The sequence below is a fragment of the Aulonocara stuartgranti genome, assembly GCF_965226115.1.
Source record: "Aulonocara stuartgranti genome assembly, chromosome: 2".
Lineage (NCBI taxonomy): Eukaryota > Metazoa > Chordata > Actinopteri > Cichliformes > Cichlidae > Aulonocara > Aulonocara stuartgranti.
The window spans coordinates 38,819,362-38,843,001 of NC_138940.1; the positions used below are offsets into that span (position 1 = coordinate 38,819,362).

A 23,640-nucleotide genomic window follows, 5' to 3' on the forward strand; every position below is an offset into this window, starting at 1 on the left:
CAGGCTCTTTGAGTGCAATCATCAGGTTAGCCAATTAGGAGAACAACAGGAGGAGTGACCCGAGCGTTGGAGAGGACACACTGCATCAACTCAGGATATAATCACGGCAAATGTTGTGTTTTTCCATCACTGTGATCCAAGTGGAAAACCACTTTTAGTGTATTTGTTTTAGTTCTGTTTCAAAACATCTGACAAATTTCATGAAGTACTGTGAAATAGACAAGGGGATAGTTTAGTGAACTAGCCTACAGATGGGACTTATTTAGATGCCGACCGGAGCACGATGATGCCAGTATTATAGATTAAGCAGACCTGTAAGGCTGTTTGCCTTTCTTTAACTTGTTTTGTCCAACTTACAATTTCCACAATGACGCTGTCTGGGGTTCGACCAGAGAACACGAAGCCAAGGTTTTGTGCTGCTCTCACTAAAGCGCCTTCATCTGGGGAGCAAAGAAAAATGTTACAGATAAAAACACCTTTACAAATATCCAAGGTAACATTACATTTGAGCCTGGTATTTACCACAGCAGCCATGTTTCACAGTTGCTGCATGAACCTGGTTCAGTACAGTGACTGAAACCTGTGATCCAGCTACCGTGTGCATGGGGATGCTGCAGGGCAAGAAAGAGCTCTCTACTGTTCTTTATAGTTCACTTCACCAGCAGCTCTTTGCAACCACTCTAAAAACCTCAAAGCTTCACATGAACACGACTGTTTGAAGCAATCCAAGCCCCCCAAAAAGTCATTAGCAAAATGAAGATGCAAAGCTTATTTTCGAATCAAAGTGTTCATCAGTTCTCTAATAAACATATTTAAAACGATCGGGATATGTCAACCTATTTGACAAACTGCAGCCGTATGTTTGTACATTATAAACTGACGTCAAATGCTTTTTCCTTTAACCTCCTAGGACCTGCGTCCACATATGTGGACATCACAGTTTGGGTTATTTAGACCAAAATACTCAATTTTGCTCTACAAGGGCCTGATATCCACTTACGAGGACGTTATGCTGCTACTGTTCTATCAACATTTTAAACAAATATCCTCAGATGTGGCTCTCATTTTTCTTAGAAACAAAAATAAGGTAAAAATAAAAAATCTGGTAATTCTTTGTTTTTACATTCATCGGGCCCCAATCAGCCCAAATATCAAAGAGAAATTAAAAATGCTGCCGTGGAAGAGTTCGGGTCTTAGGAGGTTAAACCTGCTGGTCTCTTCAGAAATCTGCATTATTTTCAGGACACATAACTACTGCTGTTAAGAGCAATCTCTATGCATTAACGCTAAAACCTATTCTTAGAGTCTCTGTGGTGGATTTCACCTCATCTGATGTTTGTCATGGTGGCAACTTTGATGTTTAGAAATATGTTATGTGTTTAACTTCCTGATTGACAGCTGTCTCAGTCTGTTAAGTTCACCCGTGGATGTGATAGACTGAAGAATGCATTTTGTAAACAGCTGATTTCATTTTATAATATGATTCCTGGCTCGTGTGTGCGCTGATGATTACATAAACGTCTTTATGAAATACTGGAGCCCGGAGGCTGTAGTGGTGTGTTCCATTTGCTGTGACACAAAGGTCGCTAGATGGAAAATTAAATACTACAACAAAGAGAAATATCAAGGACACACAAGACCATTTATGCAGAGCACCTGGAACCAGATCCAGACACAGCTGCACAACTAGCCATTTAAAATCTGCTCTTTTCGACATGCAGTTTTGAACCTACTTGTACAGGAGAGGTGTAGCATTACACAGAAACGTGTCACTGGGCAAAATCAAAGGAAGGAAAGGAGAAGTTTTGCAACTCTCACACTTGTCTTTGACACCGTTAAATCACAGCAACATGTGTTGCGAGAGCTAGTTCTTTTCTATTTTTAGCTGCTGTTAGGATGCATGTGTTAAGACGACAGCTAAGCTTACACTGTGCCATCAAAGGGCGCAGGCGTGCTGTCCCATTATATATCAGTGAACAATAGATTTTGGTATTAAAGAATTACTTGTATATTTGCACTGTCTTAGTGAAATCCTTTGTCCATGTCTTCAGTTGTAATGATTATCACTGTAGATTCATTCTGCAGAATCTGTAGCTTCATTTTTTTCATTGGTTTTACAGTTTGATGATTAACGACTACAAACGTTGAAAATGAAAATCTGACAACATGCTACGTCACAAACAACGTCAGAATCAAGAAGAAGTCTGGTAAATTTTGACGATCTTAAATTACTGTGTGTGAACAGACACACACTGTAATAACATTGTGTATTCCACTTAAAAGTGGGATATACCTGGAGATGCAGCTTGGTAGATGATTTTTCCATCCATGCGTTCAGGGACTGCAGTGTGACAGATGGCCATCATGGTCATGAACTCCAGGATAACAGCAGCTGTAGGCTACAGGAAGAAGAAGGGGCACTTTGACTTTTAATGTTCTTTCATAAAACATGTAACAGAAGCAAAACAGCTACGGTATTGTAGGAAGAGACAGCAAGGACAGAGAGTGCACACCGACAGAGCATAATCAACCTGCAGCCGACGTACACAACCTGCTACAGCAGCCGCTACAAATGTGACAGACAGCTTCTATTAATACTAGTATGCACTGCAGACTCCAGTGACCTGTCTGCTGGAGCATTTATTTAAAGTTTTATAAAACCAGACCAAATAAGTTTGCTGCATCATGAGCACAATAGAGCACAAAAAACAACTTTACTCTCAGTTCTTTTGAACTGCCGTTCAGGTACATTCCTGTTTGCAAACTATAATCACAAATCTACACTTAACTGCTGGCAGAATTATATCTAAACACAAAGACTGCAACTTACACAGGAGAACTCTAATCCTGAACAGGTACCATTATTAATTGCAGCTCTGACACTTGATGAATTTCCTTCACTTCGTGTAGCGCCCAAAGATTTATGACTCCATTTGTTTCAAAGCCAGTCTAAGCTTTGTCAAACTCTGAAATACATGTGGCTTCAGTACTCAGTAGTCAAGCGTGGAGAGGCTAATGACTGTGGATAACGAGCCAAGAGGATCCCACAGAAACTGCCAGCTGCTGACAGACTCATGCCTCCTCATCCAGTAGAAATGTGCTTCATTTAATGAAAGAAGGCCTAACCTATACACTGAGGCATTGTACATTAATGAAGGGAACAGTATGACTAACTTGCCACGGGACAGACCTAGACAGGCATCTGCTGAGGCTGGAGGACCACCGGCTTGCAGTGACCAACTACAGCCAAGACAGTAATATAAGCAGCCTGCAGGGCTGCAGCAGACCTGTATAATACAGCAACAGCACACACAGCAGCCTGGCGGCAAACGTTTGTTAGCAGTGAGTTTAATACCAGCCAATGAATTATGAATATAGGTCTCACGAACCTGTAGTAACACAAAGAACATAAAAGCCTAAGAGTGAGGACATGCTTTCTTTTCAAGTGCAGAGATTTTGCACTCTCTCACCTCCTTAATGGGAAATCTGAGGGTTAATATCAGATGCAGGTTTAAATAATACTGGAGTACTGGTGTAAGATAGCTCAAAAGTGCATGTTTTCACTCCCATCTCAAACAAAAGGCTGCAGCCTCACGCAGAGTATTATTAAATTTGTTCTTTCTGTTGTGAAGAGAGGAACAAAGGATCACATGAATGAAGGGGGGAGGGGTGACAAATTAAAAGTGCCTCTTCCAACACATCGAGTCTATTACAGTCCAGGTGGCTAAGAGAGGCCTCCCTGCCTCCAAGCAGCATGATAACCTGGCCTGGGTTGACGGGTATCCTCTGAAAGACAGGACAGTATGTGTGTGAGTGCGTACACCTGTGTGTGATTGAGTGAGGACATGTTTTCTTTTAAAGAGCAGGGATTTTGGACAGCTCTCACACCCTTACTGGGATGAGGGTTAATGTCTGATGCAGGTTTAAGGCTAAAAGCAGGTCTTTGTTAATTGCTCTTTAAGGGATGGGATCTTTTCATTAAGACTGCTGTCATGGAAACCCAATGACAATAATGGGATTGTCATTGGGAGGTTACTGTGCCACACCAAGTCCAGCCAATAATCACTGTAAAACCCCAACATGCTGCATTTACACTTCCCTCCCGGCCTGCTTTAAAGATGCTAGCAGACAGACGTTTGATTGGGTAAAGTTCATGACACCGACTCCTCCTCTCAGAAGAAAAGCACACGTCTGACAGCAAGACATCGAGGGTGGTGGTAAACTAGGCAGACAGTACAGACATCTGAACTTTGTTCTGCTGACACAATTAGATGTGACAGGAAATACTGTGCTGCCAGCTACCACCCCAAATAACTTCTGGGTAACCTGTGTCACAGCAGCAGTGATAGACACTCATCGCTTCAGACACAGCCCGTGTGGGAAAAAGTTTAAGGGGGAGGAGAAAATGAAGAAGCCATTGAAACTCTGTGGGTGAGGACCATGTCCAGGGAAGATGAAAAGCACCAGAGGGGGTGCTTATTTCTGTCAACACTCTTAATTCCCCTCTCCTTAGTAATGTTCATGCAAGAAGCACTCTGAAGGCCATAAGAAGAAGCGCTTGTACCAGGAGAATATCGACTGTTACGTCAAATGCATCGCTTCATTCAGCAGCTCCAGCAGCGATATCTAAGTGAAAGTGAAGCACTGATTGTGCATTAATTAAACCAACGTCTTGAAAGTTTGAGGTGATGTTTAAAAACCTTGATATCGCTTTGGTAATTCAGCTCACTATTACTGAGGGTTACGTGGGGTTAGTATTGTTGAAGTCCTTCTAGAAGCAACCATGTGCTGCCACCTAGCAAGAGTCGCAAAAAACCTTATTTTGAATAGCTATACACTCACTGACCATTCTGTCAGGTAGAGGGTTGGAGCCCTTTTGCATTCAGAGCGAGGAACTGGAAACATTTCCCTAAGATTTTGGTCCATATTGGAATAGTCTCTTAAATCGCCTTTCTTCCCCATTCTGATGCTCAGTTTGTACTTCAGCAGGTTGTCTTGAGTCTGCATGCCTAAAAGCAAATTTGCCATGTGATTGGCCGATATTAGATATTAAACATTTGTTAATGAGGAGCTGAACACGCATACCTAATAAAATAGCCATGAGCATATATATCAACTTTAATGTTGATGATTTGCTTCTACCAAAAACCTTCATAATTTTGAGCATGCCTACAACGTATCAGTTCAAAGGACAGACAGAAAAAAATGACTGGGGAAAAAGAAAAAACATACATCTATGATTTATTACCGTCCAGATTATTCGGGCTAAATCGTTACCAAAATGCATGCAAACCCTGGTTTCCAAGCAGCAGTCAGTTATGAACCATAATTACAAACTGGCGAGAGGCTATCAATGTGAGACTGAAGCAGATCTTAGACAAACTCAATGTGTGGAGAGATTCTGCTGTCATAACAAAGCAAACATCACAGTGGGATTACTACTTTCCCTGGGCGGTACTACTGCACCTAATTGGATGTGACATTTTGCCTCCTCCACACCACTCTGCAGCTCAGTGACTCAAACAGCCAATCAATCACCGTTTTCACCCACTGCATGACTACAGGTGGTCATTAGAGCTCCCTTTAAAATCCTGCAAAGGATGGCAAGATAGTAGTGCACCTCACTGCTTTGTCAGAATTGGCTAATCTTGATGCAAAGAAACAGTAATCCACCCCTCAGCATGATTTTAGTCAAACTGATATTAAAAACAATTAAATCCATCAGTTGCCAAATTTGTCTCGTGAGATAATAACATGAGGCATGCGTCACCATTTTAAAGGCACAAAATAAAGCTAAAAAGAGGCTACTTAAAATGCAAAAGACGATATTATGCAAGCACACACAATTAGATCCAAAATCCGTCTTAATTCTGTCCTAAACGGCAGCAGCGGGTGACGGGGAACCTTGACATTACTTACGTGATTACTCTGGAGGTTTTCCAGTAAGCTCGGGTCATTAAATCCTGCCTCGTCTGATGAGTGTGTGCTGTGCCTGGAAAAAGGAGACACTGAAGTCAAAACAACAGAACACGCTGGCATCCTTGAGAGCAACACTGTACAGCACTAAAGTACAGCATGCTGTCCTCAGAGCAGGCACGACTAGCAAAACAACAAAAAACAAAACAAGGATTCTGCTTAGTGATCAAAAGATATTCTGTCAAAACTTAAGATAAAAAGGAGGCAGACTGAACAGTGCTTGTGTACCACTCTTATGTGCTAGAGCCTTGGTGAGACTGCATACAATCCACGGTTTTCATTAACATTTAGAAGAAATGCTCTGAGCTGCCAACCACTGTGCAGCCTCTCAGAGTTCCTGAACGTTACATCGAGCACTAACAGTGTTGTTGCAAAAACCTAAAAACTGGACTAACTAATAATAACTAATTACTGTATCATCATTTAGTCTAGTTTTAACTGAGTAAAAAGTATACATATTAAATGTCCCCACAGGGTCCTGGGACATTTTCAATATAACACAAAATATTCAGCATGATAGATATTTAAAAAATAAAAATCACACCCATCAAAATACACTCACTGGCAACTTTAAGAGCCACCTTCAAAATCTAAGTCCAGTAAATTGAGTGACGTGTGTCTGGACAATACATGCACAAAGTGGACCTACAGCATCACATCCTTTCCACCACCACATATTTTATTCTTGGACTCTACTAAAGTAGCTTTGCATGATTGTGGCTTGGAGTTCCTCTCCATTAAGTACACCCTTTTACTTCTTAAAGTCTTCTTACGGGCTGCCCCTTGCAAACAGAAGGTTGTGGAAGTTCTGCGCTCACAGCTAAAGCTGTGGGACATGATGTAATATCCATAGCAGGGACATCACAGAGGTGAGAGGAACAAAGAACCCTTAATCTGAGTGTTTAGAGCAGTCTGAAGCTTAAGGCGTAGGAGTTTAGAGGTATACCTAATAATTTGGCCAATAAGTGAAATTATAATTTTTTTTTTAACCAACTCATCTTTTCAGCTCTAGAAAAACAAATTTACACGTATACTGGCAGCACACAACAGATCTCACAGCCAGTGCTTTGTGCCAACAATATAGACATTTGCTGAATAAAATATTGAACACAGTGCAGCCAGAATGCAAATGCTGGTCTCCCGGGCTTCAGCCATGGGATGTACAGTGGCACTATTTGGGATGTTGTCCATGCTGGCAGACACAGATCGTGCTTTGACAAAGCAGTGCCCTGAAATATCATTTCCCAAGGAATCCACGCGCATACATTTATTCATTATTCTGTTTGTAAATCTGATCCTCTTTCGTCATTTGCATAAATAAGAAATGCTGTCCCCCTTTTATTTTAATTTCATTTAGAAATTAAACAGCACACGAGGAGCTGCTTACAGTGATAGCAGACAGGCTGAATTTCTGGCAGCTAAAAAAGACCGCATTACTCAAACACTAATCAGGCTCTAATGAATTACTGGAAACCCAATTAGTCTCAAGCCAGAAGTGCTTTTTTTTTTTTTTTTTATTTCTGGCAAGATAGAAAATAATCAACAAGTCAAGCAAAACTTCAAAAAATCATTTCTGATAAATGAGAGGAAAGGATGTATTTTTATCCCTGTAACAGTGGCTTAGGGCAGTGATTATGTAGCCACCAGCCACTCGCTGGCTCTCCAGCAGGGATCAATTTATGATTCTGTGATAAATACACCTATAGATCGTGGAGACAGCAGCTTTAGCCATTAGCAACCATAATTCTTTTTAATCCCACAGGATATGCTGTTCAGATCCCAAAGAGCCAGCAGCCCGCCAGCTAGTAATACTCCATCCACTGCACAGAAAATAGAGCTTTGGAGGGAAGGAAATATGGGGAAAAGACAGAAATGCAATTAAACAGCCGGGTAGGAGTCGATATTGTGTTACCCCTACATAGATGCACTGGAGGCAGGGAAACGTATCACACTTGCATCTTTATTAAAATCTGTCATGGAGAAATAGGAAAACAAAGTCTGCGTTTTTAAAAACCTCCATGAATATAAACAGAGGACTGAAGCCATTTCAGCTAAAAAGGTTTAAGTTTGAACTCTTATGTTACAAATACACAACCAATTACAAATGAATGTACGGGAGCTATTCAGCACCCCTTTATATCTGTAAATGACATAAAACACGCACATTCACATGAAGCCCAAATGCATTATTTTTTGTGCCATTATTATTATTTTTAAGCCTATATAGGTAAGAAAGCCGCAACCTTTCTCTATAGTATATCTCGCAATGTCGATTGTCTTGATGAAATTTGCGAGGCACAAGGCCGGGTGAGCGGGACAGTCAGCTATTGATTATCTGCCAGCACACAGAGATCCTGTCACTATGGGAACAAGGGTGCTGGCTATTCGCAGTCAATAACCAGGGACCAGTTCCAGATCAAACCTGCGGCACATCGAGCTGACCCGTTACCGTCAGGAGGAGGAAATAATAAAGCTTGAGGTGCATCAGAGGCGTCGGAATCCTTGTTTCTCTAATCTAGCAGCACATAATAATAAAGAGTCTCTCTTTAGTGAGGGGAAACATAACAATATAATGAGACATGCTTTCACTGAAGCTGCAACATGATGTAAAGTAGCAAGACTCAATATTTTGGCATAATAGCTATTAACAAACAGGCTCCAATCCCCCATGCAAAATGGATGAGACACGCCCATGCTGTTACTGCAGAGCTCAACTCTAGAGCAGATGGATCTCAGAAGCAGAGCTGTGCGTGTGTGTGTGTGTGTGTGTGTGTGTGTGTGTGTGTGTGTGTGTGTGTGTGTGTGTGTGTGTGTGTGTGTGTGTGTGTGTGTGAGAAAGAGAGAGAATAAGTGGGTGTGTGTGTGTGTGAGAAAGAGAGAGAATAAGTGGGTGTGTCGCTTCCAGCTGAAAAGTTTGATGTCAACTGGGGAAAAGGAGAATATGGTGCACAGCTTCAGCCTCCACACAGCACACGGTAAACGCTGGAAGGCTTTGTCTATCAACCTGCTTTTCTAAACTTGCCTGTGAGAAAGCCACAATTCTGAAATACTCATACAGTTCATTATAAATACTACGACTGCTACTATGTTTGAAGCTGCACATTTACGACAGCAGATACATATTTTGATTCGGGAGCCACAGTCACATACAGCACGTCCCATAATTACTGAACGGACAGAGAAAACAACAAAACAAACACACACTGAGGTATTGTGTTCAAAGTCACCATTTCCACAAGGCAAGGCAGCACTAATACATCACAAAAGCAGGGAGCGAATAAAAACAACCACCATTTCACACCCATCGTCTTACCAGTCGTCCTCTGCAAAACTACCCTCCTCAGCCTCAGGGACGTGACTGTTGGAGCGAAAGTGAGAACAAAAAGCATCTTGTTGACAAAGCATTACGTGAACATGCTGTTGGTAAGTGCAGGCGCAAGGATTTTTGTTAAAATGGGATCGTTTAGGAGGAGTTGGAGCGTGGCAGCTTAGCTAAGGTTCTGTGGTTAGGATGATAGCGTTGATTATAGCGTGTCCTCTAATCACTTATTTGTTTCCAGATTTTTTTACAGTTGTGCAAAATATTCATACTTGACACTTTTTACCAGGAACTACATACAACCAGCAGTCACATATCTTAGCCATTTAAGACCGGAAACACAGAAACACCTATTCCAGCAATGTTCATGGGTAACTTAATGATATATCTTTACATTATACATCGTCTCTTTGTTCTCAAGAAACAGTCTGGCAACATGCTAAAACTCCAAGTTTTCTTCTTTTTTGGGGTTGCTGTAGTGCAAGCCATCAGCTAATGAGAAGTTTGATGTGTTGATCCCTGAATGTTTCCAGCCTGCATGCCTGAATATCCATGGGCAACACACTGAACCCCAAGATGCACCCCGATGCATTGAGAGAAAAGTGCTTATGTGAATGGGTCAGTGAGGCATTGAATTCATACTGACCGCCCAAAAAGGGTAGAAAAGCACTATATGAGAACCCGTCCAATTACAAAACCCATCCTTCTTTGATTTTTTGCAACAATTAATTAAAGAAAATACTTTGGAAAGAAGCCCAACTGTGCTTTTTTCCACTAGTCATCATTTACCTTAGTAAATGTGGAAAATGAAAATTGTTATTTCCGTACATTACAGGTGTTATTTTAGCTGTGATCATTAAGAAGCAAAAGTAAACAAAAAGGAGACAGCTTTCAGTACCATGCTTTTGTATATCTATTCAAATTGTGCATGATTTGACGGACCGTTCTTCCCCTATTATTTTCATTTTATATGCGGTTGTGGTCAGAAGTGAATGTCATGGTAATTTGGGGTTTTTAGATTTCTTTGTACTGTTATTTGTCAAGGGTGGAATTACTGTAAAACCAAGAAGTTTGTTTTGGATTTTCTCCAGTCTGCACAGGGACAAAAGTATACACACAAGCCCACTCGTATTTGGTTAAATGTTGCTTAATGAAGTTGCTTCTGGCACAATTTTGGTCTTCTGGGCAGAATTGGTAGTTCGTTTAAATTGGTTGGCATCCTGGCACAAAAACAGCTTTTAAAGCCAAACCGAAGATTTTTAATAAGTTTGAGTTTGGGGCTTTGGTAAGGCAAGTCCAGAAGCTTATTGTTAGCCTCATGTGTCCATCCCATAATGATTAATGATGTGTTTTGGGGATCATTGTCTTGTTTGGAGGCCTACTTGTGTCAAAGCTTCAACTGAACGTGAAGAATTCAGAGGTAGTCTCCCCTTCTTCATTACTCGATTTAGTTTGTAACACTTGCTAGAGTGACTGGTATATATGACATCAGTAAGCTGTATGGTTGATTCTAACTAAATAAAGTGCTGGATTCACCCAGTAGATGTTGTAAGGTTGATAACAAAAAAACTGAGTGTACGTAAAAACTGAACAACTACAAAATAAGATCATTAAAAGGTGTTACAGTGGAGACATTTTACTCAAATGTCTAAAGAGAAGTCAACAAAATCAAAGGAGAAAACAATCCAAGAAAGACAAAGTAGTAAAAATAGAAATGAATAGAAATCATTTTATAATTGTAGCAGCTGTCAGCAGGCTACCACAGTTCGGTGCATATTTTCAAGGTCACCAATGAACGTAGTAGAACATTACAAACTGAATGTGGCCAAAGAGCATTCCAGCATTATTCCATTAGATCCAAACTCATACAGCCAAGCTTCACTCTTTTACCTACAACAATGAAACAATGGGACTATTTGAATCAACAATACGTTTGTATAAGACTTACAACCACATATCCTCTACTATATGCTTCTATGCTTCGTTAAGACACTTTTAAATAAAATAAAGACGAGTTCTGTCATTTGAGCACATCTTTACATAATTGTGCTTTCACTCTAGCCTTAAATAAAAAGCCAGGAGGATTCTGGGAGCCTCCCTCAGATTGGGACTCCAATCCAGTGGAATTAATTAATGTCTACACCCTTGGGGATGTCTTTATTAATTACAGCAGCACTTAATTTGTGTAGAGGAACACATGCGGGCGGCAGCGTCGGGGGGGCTTTGTGTGCGTGTTCTGGCACTAAATTACAAGTCACGCTACAAACTAAGATCTATACACATGCTTGTTCATTCATTTGAACAAAAACATGCCTCATTTTATCTTTGCTTTACTCGTATTATCCCTTTTGCACAATATGTTATTACTTACTGCTTGATATTTAAAAGCTGTTCTTCTGAAATTAAAGTAAAGGTTAAAAAAGGATGCAAGTATGTTAATTTGAGAATTTAAAGTTTAATTAAGCAAGAGCTGCCTCTGAACTACTTCATCCATATTTCATGATTAACAGACAGTTGAAAGCATCTATAACAGGAAAGGAGGAAGTTCCAGTTATTCATATTATATAACAATATCCAAAACAGACTCAAGTATGCCACGCTCTTTTACTATTGGCCCGTGTTGGGTGTTTATATTATTAAATATTGCTCAGTATTACTGCTCTGTATGACTAAAGTCCTTCATTAAATACGTTTTTTTACTACAGCACACACCAACCTGTTTGATCTGGCCTCTAAAATGGTGACTGGTAACAATGACTCAAGTCTTATGGACACATTTAAAAGAACAAATCAAAACCTCCCAGCACAAACTTGCTGACACAATCATCTTTGAAAAGAAAAATAAATGTGAGATAAAAAGTTATTTTTTTGACTTTGTAAATTAAATGAATTGGCTTGGGCAGAGCTAGAACGTAGTAGTACAGCTGACATTGTTGTAGTATGTTGGACAATGAATCCAGAAGAGTGAACTTTTAGAGTCAACCGTTTCTGAGCCGTCTAATTTTGGAAACGCGTAAGAAAAAAAGATGGGGAAGCAATGTCCAAACGATGGCATCTTGAAAATTCTCGACTTATTAGAACTGGTTGTCTTCCCTCCTGCTATGAAACTCTCATCCATATTTATCAGTTGCGTAACAGGGAGTGCGTCTTTCAGAGAATCAAAGAAAAATCTCGAGCCTTTTAAAGGAGGAGTGAGTGCAAGTCTCTGATGACCAGCAAGTTTAACCACCAATATAACCATGAAACAAAAAAACATTACATACCAAGAACATCATACAAACCTTTAATCCACACCAGCAATGGTTACGACACAAATATCAGCAATGATTCGGAGGCTTCACATCACCAGCACGTGCAACACTTAAACGGGCTTTACGCTGCTGACCCAGGGATCGACAGTGACAAACTGTCAGTGCTCCCACTGGACTCACAATCACAGCCTAATGAAAGTACAGAGAACTCCAAATAAAATACTCTTTTGTCCTCAGCTTGCACTTCATCAATCACGCTTTTAATTGAATCCTAATGGGATTAAACATGTACTGTCACGCCTGCACTTTCTTTGATTCTGTGAACACTGAGGCTCATTATCTATGCATGAAAATGAAATGAGCAGGAGGAAAAAGGCATTTAGGAGTGATTTAATGTTTAATGTTGAACTCTAGCTAAAAGAATTTGTAAGCTACAGGAGTGGAGGAAAAATAAATTCATTTTGGTTAAAACCCTGTGTTTATAATCCGATACTGTGAGTTACCAAGTTATATCAAAACAACATCGAGCTCGCGCCACACTCGGAAAGTACAAAGAGGCATAGCCAGCCTTCACAAACATCTCCAACGTGACAAACAACGAACAAACACCCGCAGCGGAGAGTGTAAAGTGCCTTTGCTTGCAAATGCCTGCCCACTTTTTATTTTTAGTTTATGTCGAGAGGAGCACTGATGTACCTGCTAATGAGAAGGTAGGGAGGGAGAATGAAACGCCAGATGCACTATGATGCACACTCGGCACTTAATGAAGGCCAGAGGATATGAGGACGAAGGCAGGGAAAATGGAAAAACAGGGAGGAAAGCTCAACATACCCATAAGCCACACCGGCAATAGTGCATTTCTTGAACTGCATCACGTTGCAGGTGAGAGTTCCTGTCTTGTCTGAGAAAATGTACTTCACCTGAAAGGAAAGAGAAACAGAACACTTTAAAAGAAATCTCTTTCAAATAAGTGCACAATATAAAATATATATATATATACCTGGCCTAATTCTTCATTCAGATTGGAGGTGCGGGCCATGGCAGGTGTGTTTGTGGGCTCATATAGCATATCAGTGTCCTGAAAACAATCATGGAAGAACTTAAAATGTAACGTTACTGAACAAACAACATGTTTGCTTAACAATCTTCACATCAATTTAGAAAATATGAACAAAGTCTCCCAAAAACTGGTGCTTTACTTCAAGCCTGACAGTCAAGTTTCCCCGGAGAAAATACTGAACCAAAGGGAAACCAACAGAAGTGTCCTAAATGTTACTAAAATTTACTCGCTAGGGTTTCATTTAAACTTAAAAGTTGCTCAAAATAACTTTTCCAAAATAAAGGAAACATGGATGCCTCAGTCAAGACATTCAGTGAAGTTGACCTACTTACTACAGACACTCATGATGCTAAACCAAACGGTTAACATCGACTTTTAGATGTGTTTTCCCTTTGCAGTGCTATGTGCAGATGTAAATATAGTAATGGTGTTTAAAATTATTTTGATGACCCCATGTTACCACCTTCAGCTTCTTGTCAAGCTGAAACAGTCACATCACCTTATATAGCAGACATAGAGGAAAAGACTTCAACAGTTGTCTTCCTAACAAATCGATGCACAGCAACATCAACATTCATCTGGAGTCATGTGCTGACCTGACAGACTTCAGTCCAACCTTCATTCTCTTTTAGCTCTTTTTGGTTTCTACCAGCTATAAAGGAAAAGTCTGGCACGTACTCGCCGGCTGCTATGTTAATCTTTTATTTGATGCTTCTTGTAGTTTTTCCAGAAAGAATGCTGATGAGAGTCACTAAACGACATCAACACTGCTAAGAGTTGCTGTGAAGAAAACTCCTCATGATTTGTCAGCGTTCATCGCTCCAATATTCCCTTTTACAAAAGACGCAGCAATCTGATCCAAGATTAAGTAGTGAAAGTTGAATTGCAGGTAACTGCCTATGCAGAAACACTGTCTGAAAAACAGCACATCTATCTGGACTTGAACTCACCCAGTTGATAAAAAAGGCTTGGGTGAACTTGATGACCTCCAGCGTGACCAGAAGACTGATGGGGATGAGGTTGTTGAACAGGATGATGAAGGTGAGGAAGTTAAGGCCAAAGTTAGCTGCCCCACCATCTACAAGGGGAAGAGTTTTAGACAAAAAAAAAAAAGAAGTAATACACAGAAGACTCATCAGTGTTGGTTCATTATTATCTGTTAGTTAAATCAATATGCCCAAAGCTACTTCCAGCCAATGATCAACATTATCCCAATCTGGAGAATGTTTTGGGTTAATATCGTCCATTAGCTGGAATTAACTATTTCTTCCACCCAACCTCATCCTCTTACAACTCAACCGATTAGCAATCCAATTTAATGTCCCAAAGATTGAAAGTAGCGAACAGGGACTGAAATATCTCAAATGTCATTAGTGTCGCAGCAGCAGCAGCCTTGGCATCCAGCATGATCCAGGCAATGATTCCACAAAGCACTATGCAAAATGATGCCGGTTCCCCCGAGAGCCCCGAACAATTGGCAATGATCAACATGTAATCCCATTGACACCAAATATGAAAACAGGAGGGATGTGATTTACCTTTCCTCAGCTTGCAGGAGGTGCAAATGTTACCTTCCTAAACCCAAGCCTTGATCTTAGCATTGCGGTTGAGAGGGGCGAGCCCTTCCCCATGAAAGAACGATTCCAAAACAAAACAAAAAAACTGAATGGCACAAAGAGTGGCAGTGGCAGAATGGAAGCTATTGCTACAACAACACATGTAGGTGGGAAAATGTTTTCAGAAGTGGGGGGGGACAAACAGATGCTCTCAAGACAAAGGAGGGAGATTCAGTCCATAGCACATTCTCAACCAAGAAGGAGTGGAAAAGAGTGGGTGGATTATGCCAGCACAATAGTTTGGGTGTTAATGACCATCACCTCACTTCAGTAGTCGTCTTATTATGACACGCAGAAATGCTGCTATCGAACAACAGAGTGACACTGGATCGGACCAGCAGAGCAGCATTAAAACCTTAGCAAACAGGACATGCATAGGTCACAAACCAATCTGATGTCACTTGTATGTGAAAGTAATATGTTCTAACCAGCTGAAGTGAAGAAACTGGCACAAAGTTCACTGTAAACTGTTTGGTTGCATCATTCTAATTACGTTGTTTTAAATGGCGTGTCTATGCAAGAGCGAGAAAGCCTTTCCCCCTCATCATGCTGCAAGCAGAAGTGACAAAGTGTCAGTTAGCATTGCAACATTTGGAAGAACAGTCAGCATGACTACCTCCAGAAAGAGTGTAAGAATCAGTAACCATACATTCTGGATCTGAAAACTTGTATTAGTTAAACAACATGCACAATCACAGCTTTCTGTTTGTGATGTGTGTCGGGATCTTTGCATTTACTCTTGTAATGCTGTTGAGTGGGTGAAGTTACAATAATTTAAGACAACAAGGCAGCGTGGTGAAATTGCATGTTTACGACGTGGCAGTTTCCCCACCTCTCTCTTTTACCACAGGTTGGATAATATGCACTGGACAGAGCCTCAACAACTCCTTATGGAAATCAAATCAGTCTCAAGATGGATGCTTGCCTTATAATTTACACTCCCCTCGACACTTTGATATGGAATCTTTTAAGAGTGGGTTTTAATGCCACTGAGGACAAAACCCTGAGAAAACCAATGAAAGCCAATGGAACACCTCATCAAAAGGGTCAGTGTAAGTCATAATGTAAGCTTGAACTGACCAGGGCACAACCTCTCCTACACAGGCCTATCAGGGTACAGAGTAATGGCCAGAGGGTCACGATAATCACTTTGCAGACCAGGTTCAGAGCTTCATCGCAGCAGCTGCCGCGTTAAGGAACTGAGCAGCACAAATTCTGAACTGCAATAACATCTGTAATGTCAACATTAAAATTGAGCCATCTTCTATTATGGTTTGAGAACAGAAGTAAAAACTGAGCAGCTTTTCACTTCTATCCCTCCCCACTCTATCTATTCTTTGAAAAATCCACACAAGGAAAGATCGCTGCAGAAGCATTTAGAAAATGTCAGTTCTCGTCCCTTGGGCTGCACCACATGTTGTGTTCAGGCAATAAACACGTATAAGCCTCCTGCCACGAGAAGCTTCCCGAACACAACCTCATCTCCCTCGCAGTCAAAGTAAATGCTGCTCTTTATTTCTGGTGAAAAATGAGGTGGGAACAAATGATAGTCTGAAGCTTGGGAGCTGCAAAGCGTTTAACGTGACACAAAAAATGAAAGAAAAGTGAGACACTGTTTTTAATCAGGCACTGAAAAAAAGACAAAGGAAAAAAAACTAGACGAAGGTATAAGAGAGCTGGAGGGGAAAACCTATCGTTGGATCCCTGGTATGTGCTTGTCCATGGCATGGGCCCGTACAAAGTAGGGCAACCATATAGGGGGCGAGGGTAGGGGGCTTCATTTGCTTAGCAAAGGCAGAGCTTCAGTAAGGGATTAGTAAGGGAGGGTCATTCACGGATGGCCAAGGCTTTTAAATGGTTGTTACCTGGAGCTGTTAAAAAAACGACAACAAAGAAAACAACAAAATCAAACAGAACATTAGAAAGGAACAAAAAAGTACAGCAGCGCAGTGATATTCAACCATTTTTTCCCAATCACACTCATTCACGACACATTTATGCACGTCACGACTTTTCTCATTAACAGGGAATTCTCTTATTCCCACATTGCCACATATTTCACTTGTAAAGCGAAACACAGTTTTAAACTGAGGCAACACAAAAACGCCACGACACATACCAGCATTTAGGAACTTAAAATGACAAAGAAATAAGCTGATATGAACAAGTGAGACAAAATATGTGGAATTAGATGTGCAGCGTAGGCTGTCGGGACTCTTACAGTTGAGATCCATGTACCAAGCATCGTTGCCATACTGGCCCTTCCAAATGGTTTGGCCAATGGAGCAGACCAGAGAGATGGCCAGCAGGCATCCAAACAGCACAAGGATCTGAAAGTTGGTGATACGCTCCACGTTGGACAGCTTCAGAGGAGGCCGCGTGGAATTCTGGGTAAAACGTGAAAAAAGAGATGTGGTAAAAAAACCAGAAGTAGAACAAACAATAGTGTTTCTCTGTTGTTGATGACAATATGAAACCCAAAAAACATGATCTGAGTCATAATGACAAACCACTTATGAGCATGTGAGTACTAACGCTTGAGAAGCACCAGTAGAAGCAGCCTGGCATACAGTTTGTACAGCATATATTAATTAATCAGTCAGTTTAACAGCTTTGGCCCTGTAACATGTATAAATACGTCACTTCTGCTCACAACAGTGATTGTTTTACTATTTCTACACAAATAATCCACAAATGTGCTTCACCTGCATGAGCTTTGTGTCATGTCCTGTGTAGACTACCACGCCGTGGATCCATTGTGTGTTCCTCAGCTGGGCTCCTCTCAGTAAGATCTGGTCTGGACCCAGTGGTACCGTGCTGTATTGAGAAGCACGGCTGACATTTTGCTGTTTAAATATCTCACCCTATCTCACCCTCAGTCAATAATTGTTGCTTTTACATACAACTAGTGAATTCATATTACCCTTTCAGACCATGCAAACAATAAGCGTACTCAATAACTGAAATGTACGGTGCTGTGCACAAGCATTTTCCACTTTCTTGTTTTTTTCTGCATATTTGTCACATTTACATCTTTCAGATCATCAAACACATTTTAGCATAAGACAAAGAATGAAATCATCATTTGAAAATGACATGGCTTATCTTTGTTTCAAAACAATTCCCATCAACAGGAAAACCCTTGATTTCCACTAATAATATTCATGTAAAAAGAGCTTTATTGGAACAGACTCCCAGAATGAAGATATGTTATCCTAGAGATCCTAAAAGCATCCATCCAATGCATTTTCTCTACAATGGAAACAGATTCATAATTAAATATCACTGCAACAACGTCTTTCATTTATTCAGCAGAAAGATAAAAGATGCCCTGAAACCTCATAATTATTCTGGCTCTGTTCCTAGCTAATGGACTATTAAGTTAGTGAGAGGAGCAGCGAGCCAGTCACAGAGCTCTGCATCTGAGCCCACCTGTGTCCATCCAAGCGGATGTTCCCAACAAACTCATACAGATGTCGGTTTGGGCTTTCGCACTCCATCCGCCCGGACAGACGCATCAGGCTGTCAATTTCTTTTATGTCTGCAGTCACTTGGAGTCCCTGTTGGTGTAGTTACAGCAGCATTAAAACACACTGCATACAATGAGAACTTAAGAAAGACTAATAAGGAGATAGTCACCTGTCTGATTTTGAGGTTTGTTTCTCCATCCAGGTTAGATGTTTCAATGTAGCACATACCCTGTGGTTCACTGTTGTGGGGGGAGAGGGTTTAGACATTTGTGGTACGAGAATATAAGAGTAAAACTCTAAATTCAACCATATATTACACTATATTCAACCTGCTCTTGTTTTATATGATTATAACTATATATTAAAATCAATATGCAAAATAGTACTGATTATTTAGTAACTATTAGACAATAAAGTAAGTATGAGATAGAAAATGGCTATCACAGAATAGCAGCAGAAGATTAAAGCACTGCAAACAAAGATGCTATAGAGCATAGGTGTCAAACTCTGGCCCGCGGGCCAAATTTGGCCCGCAGCCTAATTACATTTGGCCCGCGAAGCCATACCAAATTACTATTAGAGCTGGCCTACTGGTATTATACAGCTAATATATATATTGTTTAGTATTAAGCTTTGCTTGTTCCATATTCAGTTTTTCAGCAAAACGTGTTTGAGTCCATAAGAAAAGATTCATTCTTATATCTGGAGGAATAAATATATTTCAATAAATATTAACGTTAGCCCGCGACTTTGTTCCAGTTTTGAATTTTGGCCCACTGTGTGTTTGAGTTTGACACCCCTGCTGTAGAGGCAACTCGGGAACTATATCAATGTTTTAGTGAAGTTAGCCATTTAATCGTACAGTAACACTCTTAGGAGAGACAACATCTTTGTTTGGTGCTGCCACTAAGCTTAACTGTCTTTCAAGAAAAGTGAAAGTACATTGCAAAGGGACAAGAGTAAAAAGAGAGAAAACACATCAGAGTGGGGCGATCTGAGCGAGCAAGCATACCCAGCACAACGAACAAAGCAGACATACAGACTCTGACAGACTCTGGGCACAGGGACAGCGTTGGAGCATGCCAGTTGTTAAGGTGAGCTGGGTCGCCAGTTAGCTACTGTCTTAAATTACCAATGTATTTACACTTAAGACAGTGACGCTTTACTCAACTGGTCAGCTGTTTTAGCCATCAAATAAGTTTTGTTTCATGGAAATGAGCAAAAGTCTATTGCAATTGTCAGGAAGTGACTTCTAGAGTAAGACTCTGTGCAAACTACCGCTTCGGTACGGAACATGCAAAGTTGACAAAACTATGAATCCGAGATGATTTCATCTTGGAATGCGACTGCATGCAACCTGCAACATTAAAACAAACTGCTGCATTCAGGGTGCCTTACAAGCCATGCAAGGATAACATATTCAAGACCCAAAGAAAGAATCTACAAAAAGGAAAACATGATCCTTTATGTCTAGATGCTTCATTCACTCTGAGCACTGTTAGAAGTTTCAGCCAAACATTTAAACGTGTCACATAACTGTAACATAAATTGTAACACAATAACTGCCAATGCCATGGCTGCTAAACTTCAAAGCGTGGTGCTCTTTGACCGAGGCGCTTAAATATCTGGTTGTTGCCAGCATGATTGCAGGCCTCGTCCTTCCACGAGTTTGGAAAATAAAATCTATCTCACTGTTTCAGGAGGATCTCTCATTCCGGTCCGTACACACAGCCCCTATCTCTCCCACTGCTGTTTTGTTCTCAGTGTTGCTTGTTTCCTGACCTGGATGACAGAATGACGAGGTCAGCCGGGAGGTGATCCCCATTTGCCGCTCTGATTACTTCCCCAACAGCCACCTGATATTACCAACCACGCACCAGCAGGGGGCGAGAGAGAGAAAGTGTGGCAGTTGTTCACACAGGAGGGGAGGGGAGGGTAAGAGAGGATGAGGATCGAAAAGTAGAAATGGAAAGGAAAAAAATAAATAAAGAGACAAACAGCAAACACATAAGGGGAGAGAGACAACGGTTTCAGTTTTTGGTAGATGAGAAGAGCACAACCATCAGTCCTGTGTGGTCAGAGGTTCTGTTCCCCTTTTCGGCAAACCATTTAGAAACAGCAAAACAGCTGGCAGCACTTGGATGCTGTCCCACCAGAGGACATGTTTTAACACAAATGAGACTTCCTTATCTTTTTAAGAAGAACTTCGGAACAATATTCAATAGATTTTAAGAGGGTAGAAAAACACTCAGAAGTTCTATTCACAGCAGGTCCAAATGGTTTTTGAAAAGGTGAAGGAGGTGGGTAGCCTCATGATTGATCAAATCTAATCAAAAGTCACATTACCATTACCCCACCTAAGCAAATGATGGTTATCCTGCCAGACTGCAGAGCATTTGATCATATTTAGCATCTTTTACATACCTTCAAAAGCATTTTGACAATGTGGATTCAGTAAATTATCTAACCATCACTTCCTTAGGCAGAGCGGAGATAGAGCAAGAAGAAGAAAGAGAGAGAGAGAAGTTCCCCACAGTCTGGCAGGCTCGTATACCTGGATGATAAAATGACAGCATCCGCAGGAACGAAATCACTGCCATTTACTTTAATAATATCGCCCACTTCAACCTGTGAAAAGAAACTGATTATGCTGTGGGACGCCAATAAAACAGCGTAAAAGAAAACATGAGCTCAACATTAGGTGCAAAAACTTCACAGCTTGAAAGAGTAGACTGTAAGCACATTAAAGCCCTAGAATAAAACACAGTGGAGAAACAGCTGGAGTCCTCATTCCATTAGAGCCAAACAGGAGCACCAAAACATTCACCGGAAAACAAAGCAACAATTTTACATTTCAAATACTACTGAGACCTGCACACTTTACAGCAAGTGACTCTGTGATGCAAAAAACAGATTGTGTGTGTCTAAGCCAGATCCTCAGTGGCTCCATGGTGTAGTGGTCAGCACTACACCATGGAGCTCCAGTTTGACACCGGGAGGAGACACAAACTCGGCCTCAGGAGGTCACAAGCTAGTGTTTTCCTAGTCATACCCCCGGGCTTGCATGAAACGCAGATCATGCTTGCATGTTTGATTTGGCACAGTTAGGCGACCCTTTAGGGAAATAAGGGCTGGAAGCTATCTAGGCTCAGAAATTCTTAGCAATAAAAAGATTAATATATGCTTACAGCTTCACAACTATTCAAGAACTAAGAACTGATCTGAGAAGGAAGCTGTGTTTTCATAGTTATCAGGAAATGCTGCATTTGAAAAAGCAGCATGGAAAGTTTGGTGAAGAAGACAGCACATGGATCCATTTCCTTTACATGTAGAGTGATCATAAACCTGCAGTGTGGACCTGTCTAGCTAGCTAATCACACTACTTTAATTTGAAGGCTGGCCTTGTATTCAGGTGTCAGGGTAACAAGCTTACATTACAGTGAAACACGCTTAAAGACTTTTAGCAGTTAACTAAGATTCCATCCAGCAATCAAAAAAATCATTTAATATCTTTTATGGTTAAAATTTTAGGACATTTGAAGAAACAATATTACATAAAAACATACAAAAATAAACCTAAAACCCACGAAGATCCACATCATTATAAATTATGACTTTGTTGGCAAAGACAAGTTGATCATTTTGACCTCATTCAAGTTGCCCTGAAAGATTGGGCGCCAAAAAAGAAGTTTGGCACAGAAGCAGCTTTTACAATATGCATGATGAAGACGCTAAAAGCATTAATTATTCAAAACATAGCTTTTTAGAGAATCTTTCGTGTGGGTAAAGCAAAGGGACAGTTACATACCAACGGGTAGCACTGAGATTTCCTCCCTGCTGATAATTTATTGCATGAATCACATGTTGTATTAGATACAGTGACACTGCATACATCCAAAAACTCCCATAACACAAACTACAGTGGTGTGAAAACGTGTTTGCCCCCTTCCTGATTTCCTAGTGTTTTGCATATTATTTGGATTTTTTCCCCTTAATAATAAAAACCTTCATTTAGGAACTTTGTGTTTACTTGGATTATCTTTGTCTAATATTTAAATCTGTTTCAGGATCTGAAACATTTAAGTGTGACAAACATACACACATACAAAAAAAAGGAAATCAGGAAGGGCCACCACTGCATATGTATGAGATTATTCCAGCGGTGACTGTTTGTATGCATCTGTATGAGATGTAGTTCAGTCGTCTCTGCAACAATAACAGTTGCACTTACCCACTCATCCATCTGTGGATGTGTCAAGTTAATGTTAACATTTCTTTTCTAATGTTGTTCACTTATGAATCTGCGATTTGGGACAGCAACATGTTTACACAGACCATTCACATCCTGTTGTTATTTCAGTTCTCAACAACAAATTAAAAAATGCATTACGTCTCATATCACAGACAGCAGGGAGGAGAGATTTGGCTAATGTTGCACCGCTACATGCTGATTGGAGCTTTTAATGGAGGAAGCAGCATCACCATTTATTAAACTGTCTGGTGTGTTTTCTCCACACCGTCTGCCGAACGGCCCCAGCCACATTAATAGAAAAGTTTCATTATGAAGGATTCTCACCGTCCTCCAGCATTGCCTTCTAATGGCCGCCCACATGGAAATGCTGGATTAATTCGTTTAGGCAGGATAGTTTTGGGGGGGTGAGCTTTCTGTAAATGACGACAGCATAATAGCTTGTGAAAAGTTGCTGGATGGATGACAGGCTCGATGCTCCGGTTGAATGAAATTTGACTGGTTAGAATCTTACAATAATGATCTATCTATATATGCCTGTATTCACCTCCTCCTTAACGGGTGGATCTAAAACAAAACTTTGCACGAACATCATCATGCATACAGAGATTATTAACATGTGTTTTTGTTTTTAAAAATCCAGCACACTGTGCTAATCTCAGTATCCCTCTGCAAATGCATGAATGCCGTGTTTTCCGT

General features: G+C 40.6%; 1 protein-coding gene across 7 annotated transcripts in view; it reads right to left on the bottom strand.

Annotated features, from left to right (window-relative positions):
• Positions 1–23,640, bottom strand: part of atp8a1 (ATPase phospholipid transporting 8A1) — a 111,263-nt gene that overhangs the window by 49,773 nt on the left and 37,850 nt on the right. For 3 of the 7 annotated variants that reach the window (XR_014271741.1, XM_082507587.1, XM_082507591.1), the window contains exons 7-18: positions 20,475–20,548; positions 18,862–18,931; positions 18,655–18,782; positions 17,928–18,039; positions 17,438–17,609; positions 14,557–14,684; positions 13,547–13,624; positions 13,378–13,466; positions 9,290–9,334; positions 5,920–5,992; positions 2,294–2,399; positions 358–440 (exon numbers count right to left, since the gene is read on the bottom strand). Coding sequence is in view for 6 of the 7 variants with exons in the window: in XM_082507587.1 (XP_082363713.1) it covers positions 358–440; positions 2,294–2,399; positions 5,920–5,992; positions 9,290–9,334; positions 13,378–13,466; positions 13,547–13,624; positions 14,557–14,684; positions 17,438–17,609; positions 17,928–18,039; positions 18,655–18,782; positions 18,862–18,931; positions 20,475–20,548 (1,158 nt within the window). In the remaining variant the exon portion in view is untranslated. Of the gene's footprint in view, positions 1–357; positions 441–2,293; positions 2,400–5,919; positions 5,993–9,289; positions 9,335–13,377; positions 13,467–13,546; positions 13,625–14,556; positions 14,685–17,437; positions 17,610–17,927; positions 18,040–18,654; positions 18,783–18,861; positions 18,932–20,474; positions 20,549–21,246; positions 21,321–23,640 lie in introns of all 7 variants that reach the window. The other 4 variants (XM_082507589.1, XM_082507588.1, XM_082507590.1 and 1 more) reach the window with 4 other exon arrangements.